General features: G+C 44.0%; 1 protein-coding gene across 1 annotated transcript in view; it reads right to left on the reverse strand.

Moving 5' to 3' along the window:
• cpne4b (copine IVb) overlaps positions 1 to 10,330 on the reverse strand; it is a 30,516-nt gene extending 20,186 nt beyond the window's left edge. The window contains exons 1-7 of the mRNA XM_062529024.1: positions 10,266 to 10,330; positions 7,526 to 7,715; positions 6,488 to 6,664; positions 5,027 to 5,098; positions 4,475 to 4,549; positions 3,385 to 3,468; positions 3,132 to 3,221 (exon numbers count right to left, since the gene is read on the reverse strand). Coding sequence (XP_062385008.1) covers positions 3,132 to 3,221; positions 3,385 to 3,468; positions 4,475 to 4,549; positions 5,027 to 5,098; positions 6,488 to 6,664; positions 7,526 to 7,696 — 669 coding nt within the window. The 5' untranslated portion in view covers positions 7,697 to 7,715; positions 10,266 to 10,330. The remainder of the gene's footprint in view (positions 1 to 3,131; positions 3,222 to 3,384; positions 3,469 to 4,474; positions 4,550 to 5,026; positions 5,099 to 6,487; positions 6,665 to 7,525; positions 7,716 to 10,265) is intronic.
• Positions 10,331 to 10,498: the final 168 nt, after the last annotated feature.

The raw sequence follows: 10,498 nt of genomic DNA on the forward strand, positions 1-10,498 counted from the left end.
TGTAAATTTTAAAGGAATCAGGAAGTACTCTCTCTCGCTTTCACATACTCTCTTTCTCTCTCTCTCTCGCTCTCTCTCTCTATGTACAGTATATATGGTTTATACAGCTGTGGTACACCAGCTAATCCAGAAGATAAAGGATTAAAGCTCAGTTTTCCCAGTTTCTCATAATCCCATTTTCACAATACTTCTGATCCTTTCCAGCTTTTCAGCAGGTATGAGGAGTGGAACCCCCCCCAGGGGTATCGAGATGTTGATTAACTCTTGCAGCCATGGGGGAGCAGAGCGTTACAGACCACCCTGACTCAGTCGTCATGGAAACTCCTCTGTCATGGCCAGAGACGGTGTTAAGAGGTGGTGAATATTTGATGATCTTTACTCACGAGCATGTCAGGTGGAATAAGTGCTATGATACTGTATCTGCAGGAGAACAGTGAATCATCTCAATGCGCACGGTCAAGAAGGGGAGAATTATTTTTACTAAGTAATGTAGTGTCCTCATACTGTAAGTCGTTTTGGACAACATACTGTAGGCCTACTGTACCATGAACATAAACTTAAACATGAATATAAATAAATATAAATTATACAACTACACCTGCCAGCTCAATCAGTCCAACAGCCACAAATACACCTTCTTCTGAGCTCAACAACAAATAACATCTGATATCTTGATCAGAGAATGATAATGATGAATGATGATTTGAGAATCAAAGCGAGGAAAAGTTCTCCGCCACAAATGTTCAGAACTGTTTGAAGTTGTTACGTTGTATTACGTTTGGGAAGAATTGATGTTCTTCTTTAGTACTTGAGTCTTAAATCTTGAATCTTTCACTATGACAAGATACGCTTATGTACATACAACTGGCTCTCTCCATGGCTCAATGGCTCTCTAACAGTGCGTTCAGATCAAAACCATCAAAAGAGTCAAGAGCGCCGGAAATCATTCATTTTCTATGGAGAGTTGGCGTTACTGGCGTCAAACGCGTTCTGGGCGTGAGTGTGGCTTTATGGGCATCACGGCGGCAGAACAAAGTTGAGCCTCAGTTAAATTTATGGTAATGAGCTATGACACGGTTCGGCGTCAACCAATCAGAATGTCGAACTCTCAGGATTGCTGCTTGTGGTCTGTTCGAATGTTTCACGTCATGGCTTTGACGCTTTCGGCGTAGAACTGGTTGAGCGCCGCGTTATGAGCTTCACCGGCGACTTTGGCCCTTTTGACGGTTTCGGTCTGAACACACAGTAATACTGATACTAATACTTTTATTGAACTCCATGACACTATGTAAATAGCCCTTTGGGGATAAATAAAGTGTTTTTGAATTGAATTGAATTGAATTGAATTGAATTGAATTGAATTGAATTGAATTGAATATGTGGTGTTGGGCTTGAGTTGTCTATTGTCTCTGTTGAGACTACAGCATGACAGCCATGGGCTTCGCTCATTTGTCTTATTACCTCTGTCAAGGAGGTCATGTTTTTAGCTGGGTTTGTTTGTTTGTCTGTCTGTCTGTCTGTCTGTCTGTCTGTCTGTCTGACTGTTTTTTCACAAGGTAACTCAAAATGTTATGGATGGATATCAATGTAAGGAGAGGTCTGAAATTACCCAAAGAAGAAATGATTACATTTTGGGAATGATCCGTATCACCGTCTTGTTATGTTTTTGCTTGGCGGAGGTCTGAATTCAGTTCATTTCTAGTGTATGTACAGTATGTAATGGTTTTGCCTGGAACCTGTATAAGACTGGGCCTCACCCCAGAGAACTCTGTATTTACTGCTGGAACTTACAGTTTATGGTTGACAGTTTATGGTTTATGTACCCGGTCGTGATTTTCATCTCCGATCGTGATTAAAGACGGCACCCTTTTAACTTTTTTCCCAGAGCTGTATAATATAAACAGTCAAAACACACACCCACATACAGACACACATACAGTATATACAGTCAAACACACACCCACATACAGACACACACATATACAGTCAACACACACCTACACCCTACAGTAGAATATTAATGAGTTTGACTGGCGCTCATTTTCACTTGTCCTCACACCCTATACCACCCGGTCTCTCCTCTCACTGTCACAGACTGTGTTAGTGTGAATGTGCTTGAGTGTTTGTGTGTGTGTGTGTGTGTGTGTGTGTGTGTGTGTGTGAGAGAGAGAGAGAACAGACTGCTCCTCTTTATGCCTGTCAACATCTAACAGCATCACAGCTAAAGTAGGTTCTGTTTTAATTACTGAATACTGTGTGTGTGTGTGTGTGTGTGTGTGGTGATTAGAAGAAGAGAATACAGTCTTTCATCTCTCCTTTTTCTCATGGTCATGTAGTCTCATGTGTTTACTTTGTGTTTCTCTTGTGTGTGTGTGTGTGTGTGTGTGTGTGTGTGTGTGTACATACATAAATATAAGCGTATATGTATATTTAAGCGGTGTGTTCTGTGTCAATGTTGTCCTCTCTGAGAGATGCAGCACAGCTCTGCTGTGACAGCTGTGCGAAGGCCTATATATAAGGCTTCATTAGTATGCTCCCAAAAGGAAGCCAGTCAATAAATCAATGCCAAAAGTGGCCTCTTATGTTGCCCTCCTGTCCTGCTGCGGACATCCTAGTCACCTTTTCCCCCCAGTCCTCGTGGGTGTGACTGTGTGTGTGTGTGTGTGTGTGTGTGTGTGTGTGTGTGTGTGTGTGTGTGTGTCTGTCTGTGTGTGTGTGTGTGTGTGTCCTCTTCACCTTTCCCCCCTGGGTGTGGCTGAGTGGACACACATACTGATACACACATACTGATACGGAATATTTTGTGTGTGTGCGTGTGTGTGTGTGTGCGCGCGTGTGTGTGTGTGTGTGTGTGTGTGTGGGTGCGTGTGTCTATTGCTGACTGTCCACCTGCCAGCACACCCTGAGTCCTGTCCTGATTGCTACTGGGGTTAGATGCTCCGTGAACTGAATGCATTACGATCTCTCATCCATCCACTGAGGCACACTGACCCACAGGTGTCCAAAACGGCAATCAGTGTCAATCCATTATCAATCACACATCAATTGTGCCTTGCCAATCAATGACTTTAGCACTAGCTGTGTGTGTGTGTGTGTGTGTGTGTGTGTGTGTGTGTGTGTGTGTGTGTTACCTTGAGCTGGCGGTCTTCATCTCCACTGCAGAGTGTGTTGAGAGAGACTTTAAAAGATTTCCAGACGGGACTTAAGTTATTCATGATGGTCTGTCAAACAAAAAAAACAAACACACACACACTTTAGAAACTACACAAAAATCACCAAAAATAATTCTGTGCATGTGTTTGCTTGTATATGTGTTTGATTGTAAGTCTACGTGTGTTTGTGTGTGACACAGAGATAGGAAGTGAGTGTATGTGAAACACACACCTCAGTTCTGTGTACGAGCGATCCAGAGCCATCATCGTTTATTCTGAAGATTTCCAAGAATGGGTCTGATTTACTGAAGAAATCCTGCAGAGTAGAATTCATCATTCATAAGACACACACACACACACACACACACACACACACATACATTCATAAAAATCCTAAAAGTCCTCATACACATATTCACAAACACTCACAATCAAACAAACGCATGAACACATATACACATATTCAGAAAACACAAACTCTCCCAAACACACATAAACATACACATTCATTACAGTAACCAAACACACTCATACACATTCATTAACCAAACACTCATACACATATACATATACATGTACAAACAAACTCTCACATACAAACACATACACAACACACAAATGGGGAAGGACAAAATATTGAACACTGAAATATCATATCAGCAGATGTTTGTGATACATTATCGATACACTAGTGACAAAGAAATTAATATATTTATCATTATGAACTTCATTTGTGTGCGTCAAAGTTATAATCCACACTTTCATATGTGTGTTCAAAGTTGCTATTCACAGTTTCACATGGGAACCTCACAGGAACGCTATGCACCTGCAGATAAGAAACTGGACATGAGCGAGAGGAGGATTTTAGGGAGGTTTCGACCAAGGTCATGCTGACTTGTTTTGCTCTCTGCTTTTCTTTAATAAAAGAGCCTCTTTGCGTCCAAGAGCTCAGAGACTGTTTCGGAGAGGTAAAGCACCTCCTCTCTATGTCTCTCCTCTTGGCGCCAGAGTATACTGAAAATTATACTACTTGTCTGTGGTTCTTGTGTCATAATATTGGGAAGATTTTCCTGACAACTAGCAATAAATATGCCGGTGCTCTTACAGTAATAAATTAAACGGACCAATTGGCTAGTCCCTTCTTGTGTGGATAGTAGTGGATACAGTACAGTACATCAAATGAATGAGACTTACAGTGAAGAGGAAATTGACTGGGAGAAAATGGTACACAGGGCAAAAACTCCTCAATGCAATTTCTTAGGAGTATTCTTGTCTATATCACACACACTCACACACACATATACATACACACTCATACAGACCTTGTCGTCTAGTTTGCGGGCACTAAAAGCCAACTCCACATAATCATTGTTCCCAGAGAGCTCTTCCGCTGTAACCTGTGAAGCAGTCAAACACATTGATCAGCTATCTCATGCTGTCTGTGTGTGTGTGTGTGTGTGTGTGTGTGTGTGTGTGTGTGTGTGTGTGTGTGTTTGTATGCTCTGAACATTTGCATATGTGTTTGTGCAGCATGTTTGTGTCTGAGCTGATGTGAACTGAAATTGTGTGTGGAGCTATGTGTGTGTCGTTGCCTTTTTGTGTGCATATGTGTGCATGTGTCTGAGCTGAGATTCTTAGGACCTGTGTGTATGTGTCTTTGCTTGTGTCTGTGTGTGTGTGTGTGTGTGTACGTGTGTGTACGTGTGTGTGCGTGTCTTTGTGTGTCTTTCTGAGTGTGTGTGTGTGTGTGTCTTTCTGTGTGTCTCTCTGTGTGTGAGCGTGTGTGTGTGTGTGTGTGTGTGTGTGTGTGTGTGTGTGTGTGTGTGTGTGTGTGTGTGTGTGTGTGTGTGTGTGTGTGAGCGTGTCTGTCTCACCGTGATGGAGGATTTGCCTGCTGTGTTTCCCTGCTTCAGTAGCGCTTTGGACAGTTTTCTCTGGGACACAATCTGTGGAAGACAAGGCACAACATGATCATTCTCTCCCTGTGTCTACACACACACACACACACACACACACACACATTCAGCTTTCTCCCACCTCTGAGCAGGTAATCTTCTGTCTAATGTTTTGATTACTTGCGTGCCGAGACACACATGCAAAACACCACGCACACCACTGATGCACTGCTGCTCTTGTTACAGTAAATGAGCTCCTCGTCTGCATGCACTGCTGAAGGCCTTGCACCATCCATAGTGGCCACGCAGAGTGTACACAGACGCCCACATAGACGCCCACACAGACACACAGACACACACAAGCACGCATGCACGCACGCACGCACGCACGCACGCACGCACGCACGCACGCACGCACGCACGCACTGACAGAGCATGAATTTACCTGCCCCAATGTGCTTTCACCTGATGGAGGGTGCCTTCACCTGTTCAATAACCGTGCTGACTAAATGCCTCCACCTGTCTGAGCTTGTACTATTCACCTCTCAAAGTGGATTCAAAGGTGTGCACTCAAACGCGCATTCACAAGTCTAACTGTGTACTTACTGTGTACTTAAATGTGCCCTTGTGCATATTCATCTCAACTTCTGTGTGTCCAGCTCTCTAAGTGTGTACTCACCTAGTATTCACAAGTGTGTTCACCTGGTAAAAAGTGCACTCACATATACCTGTAAGCACACCTATCTCATGTGAGCTTACATACAGTAATTAATTTCCTGTGTATTACAGGGGGGCTACACCAGGCGCGTAACTGAAGCGTTCCGTTCACGACGCATATGTTGCAGCCGGTCACAGCAGTTAATTATCACTGTAGTCAATGGAAGAAGCTACACCAGACGCAACAGTGGCGCGTACATTCGAAAAAAATAGACCCATCTTCTAAAATGGATTTTACGCGTCGCGAACGGAACGCTTCAGTTACGCGTCTGGTGTAGCTCCCCTGTTAGCCTCATTGTGTATAAGCCACAGGACAGTGTTTTATCTAAGTTAAAAGTAACAAAACCATATTAATACCATTATTAACTGTCCCCGTGTATTGACCTCATAGCAGAAGAAATTTTTGCAAAATCAATGTACTGTATAAGCCGCGGCTAATAGTTGGGAAATTACGGTAAGTGTGCTTTCACCTGTGCACACAGGTGTGCTTACCTGTTCAAAAGTGCACTCTACTGTACCTGTGTGCACACCTATCCTCATGTGTGCTTACATAAGTGTGCATTCACCTGTTCACAGGTGTGCGTACCTGGTCAAAAGTGCTCTCACAAATATATCAGCATGTGCATTCACCTGGCCACAGGTGTGCTTATACTGTAAGTGTGCGTTCACCTATCCCCATGTGTCCTCACATGAGCGTGCTCACCTGGTCAACAGCGCTCTCACCTGTCCCAGAGTGCACTCCATGGCGCCCAGGAAGTCTGCGTCCTTCAGGCCGTTGTGGCTGCTGATGTCGTGCAGCTCGAAGCGAAGCCTCTGCACCTCCTCGAAGTAGAAGTCCACCGTGAACACCTTGGAGAAGACCGGGCTGCTGCTGCTGCGGATGATCTCCGTACGGTCCACCTGCACATGGCCAGCCAGCCAATCAGAGTGCACCTCTCTCCACAGCAACCTCACAGAGCCAATCAGCTCACAGCTTACATCAAAAACTCATATTCACAGTCAATCTGTTCTCACCGCACAGCACATATAGGCAATATGCTAATAAGCTCATCCCAACCACAGCCAATCAGCTCATGTGTGAAAAACACACATGGCAAATGAAAAGGATATTTTTTGTATGTATGTGAGTGAGTGTGTGTTTGAAATAGAGAGCACATTGAGTTAGCAGTGCACACAACCTTAATCTGTTGCACACAGTAAGAACCAAGTGATATTTATGCGTGTGCATGTTAATTAATTTAAAAATTAAACAAACAAATCATTTTCTAATCTGCCTTTCTCAAGCAAACTTGTGCTTTTTACTTGATACCATTACAAGAACATTATGCACCACACACACACACACACACACACACACACACACACACACACACACACACACACAGAGCATATCATTGGTGCAGATGAAAATTCAGTGCTTATAAAAGGGATTAGTTTACAAAACTGTTTCTCTACCACTTCACATGGCAAACAATGTATGTAATGATTCCAGCCAAATGATCATACAAACACACACACACACACCCACACACAAATACACCCACATTCACACACACACACACACACACACACACACACAGAGTAGAAGACTGCATCAAAGACTGAGGCTGCCAACTGGACAAAACGGGTATTTAAAAAAAGAGCAAAAAGGAACGGCTGGTACTTTAGAGATGAGTGCAGTATCCTAAATGAAGGGAGAACTGAAAAGCTTAGAACAGGGTTTTCCAGTGGGAAGAGAAGAGCGGGGGCACACACACCCACCTCGAACCACTGGCCGTGGGACTGCATCTTGAGCACTACGCAGGGGTCTGGCTTGGACAGAGCATCCCGGTCGGAGAGGCTTCGACAGGCCACACGCAGCTCCACCTTGGTGAGGCATGGCGTGTTGAACAGGTCCAAGGTGGTGGCCGCGGACTCGTAAATATTACTCATGTCGAATTCTGGGTATGAACTAACAGCGAGAGAGAGGCAGAACGAGAAAGAGAGAGAGAGGACTGTATCATTGAACACAGCTTATGACAATTCTGACAGTTTTTTGCTTGTGTGTGTGTGTGTGTGTGTGTGTGTGTGTGTGAGAGAGAGAGAGAGAGAAAGAGAGAGAGAGACAGAGAGAGACAGACAGACAGACAGACAGAAAGAGAATCCGGTTAAGGGAAAAAATCATCAGATGTTTACTGCACTCAAATGCTTCAAACATCTCTTGCACACATGCAACTGTATCTGTCAGGGCAGCACTGTTCCTTAATCTGGGGCAGATCCACCAGGACTCAGCCTTTGAGTGGGTTTCCTCTGATATAGTGACTCAGCATCTCCTCAAACACTCTCAATCACTCAAACACACACAATCACTCAAACACACACTCAAACACACAATCACTCAAACACACACAATCACTCAAACACACTCAGTCACTCCAACACTCGGCTACACGCCACATAGAGTTTGCTTTCATTTGTTTGCTTTCAGTCTCACAGAGGATTCCTTCTCACATCTTCTGACCAACCCCCAACTAAACCAAAACAACAAACAGACAGGAACACTGCTGGTAAGAAAGGCATCTAATAGTATCTACAGGGCATACAAATATTGAATCAGAAGAACAGTATCACAGAGGAGAATTGTGCTGTTTTGCTTTACTCCACAGAAATAAAGCAAATCGTATCTGAAGGTTACTGCATTGTGAAGAGCAAGACATAGACAGAACCCTAAGAACATCAGTGCATTTAGAGAAACAATTAGTATTTTAATATCTCAAGTGGACCTTAATTGGACTGAGACAAAGGCTCTTTAGGAGCCTAATTTAAGAAATATGAGAAAAGTGTTCAGTTGAGCTCAATTGTGTCTAGGAGAAAAAGGGTACTCAAAAAATAGATATTATTTAGGATTTATCTTTCTTTTCCATCCAACAGACTACTCTATACACCCTTAAAAAGGGTTCTTGGGGTATATTCAGGCTTTACAGGACCCTAGAGGTTCCTTTGATCAAAATAATTTAAAGAACCATCTAGGGGTGCCATATATGAAGCATGCAATAGAACCATTTTGGTTCAATATAGAATATTTTTTTCTAAGAGAGTAGGGTCAAGATTCAGGAATCCGCAGAAGATATTGCCGACCCCCTTCCCCCCACGCTGTATGCTGTTTCATGACTTGTGGTTGACCACTTAACACATGTCCCATAGGTCCAGACCGCGGAACGTCCTCCCAGGGATGGCTGGTCTCAAACGAGGACGAGGCAGCAGCAGGGCGTCCGGGGAAGCGCAGAGACTGAACACGGCTGACCCCTTTGCCTGCGCTGAATCCCCAGCTCCGCGGCGCTCAATTATTTATCGCGTCCATGTTTTTACGGCGCACGTTTGAGATTCGGAGTATTTTTAGGTTGAGGGGGGGGGGGGGGGCTGAACAGACTGTAATACCAACTGATAGTCACTTCTCCTCCACTGTCCCGGACACATATTTGTTCCCGACAGATGCACCCTAATCGCTCACCTGCGCGTGTTTGGCTCATTTCGTAGCCTATATTTGGACCTCCGCAGGTGTGATGTGAAATTGAGATCCAGGTGTTTGGACCTATCGCTTTGACTCTGTGTCTGACGTTTTTAATCGCGGTTCACTACATGCAGACTGCTCATCACAAGTGCCTTAGCGAAACCAAGCCAACCAATATGCTAAGTTGAACTACAAGTGCGTTACCTCTTACGCACGATTACGCACAAGCAAGATACGGCCTCCTGCTCATATACTGACTGACTGGGAGGTGGGAGTGGGACTGGGAGTGATCAGGATTGATAAGTATAGGCTAGAATGTAGTTTCAGAATCAGTGAAATACTGAATGTATAGGCTACTTTTCGACTCACTCCCAGGATGTATGAGACAGAGACAGGGGAGTAAAATTAGTGTGTGTGTGTGTGTGTGTGTGTGTGTGTGTGTGTGTGTGTGTGTGTGTGTGTGTGTGTGTGTGTTAAAAGAGAGAGAGAGAGAGAGAGAGAAAGAGAGAGAGAGAGAGAAGGAGCAATCGTGCAGAGTGATTTCCTACGAGGAAAAAAACATCTAAAAGGCTCTAATAGAGGTTGAACATTTCATGCGTATGTTCTATCTCCAGATTTATTGTCCATTGTCAGGGTCTACAACAATTAAGACCTGGCATCACCAACTAATTAAGTGAAACCATCTAAACCGGCAAGCCGTTATAGGCTATAGCCTAATGACATTAACAAGACTGAGTAGGCTATAGGTAACCCCCATCTTTGTGGAAGCCTATTCCGTTTTATTTCGAGTTAAATTTTTATAAAGGACATACATACCCAAAATCCTATTTCTCCAAATTCACGTTAAGCTACAGAAGCGCATACATGCCGAAATCATATAGCCTGCAGTGAAGTTTGTAGCCATACTGTATTATGAAAACACAGACTACGCATCCCTGAGGTTATACTGAATGAACAAATCATAACACAGGGCTATGATGTGCAGGTACATGTGCAGGTGCATTGACTTACCTCCAGCAAACATGAAAATGTATCCAGATCTTTTGCGGAGAAACTTCCCTAGCCTACTCTTAGGAAAGGGTGAACGATTGGCACGTTGCAGTGATCATTTTTCAGGGAGTTCGGTAGATCGAGTCCGTTTCCAGTTCAGGGTCCGCGTGACTAAAGGCAGGTAGTTTGAGTGAGGGCCCATTGGGTGCCACCGGAGGAGAGCCGCTACAGGGACCTCTCGCGCCAACCTCGTC

Source organism: Sardina pilchardus, chromosome 24, assembly GCF_963854185.1.
Source record: "Sardina pilchardus chromosome 24, fSarPil1.1, whole genome shotgun sequence".
NCBI lineage: Eukaryota > Metazoa > Chordata > Actinopteri > Clupeiformes > Clupeidae > Sardina > Sardina pilchardus.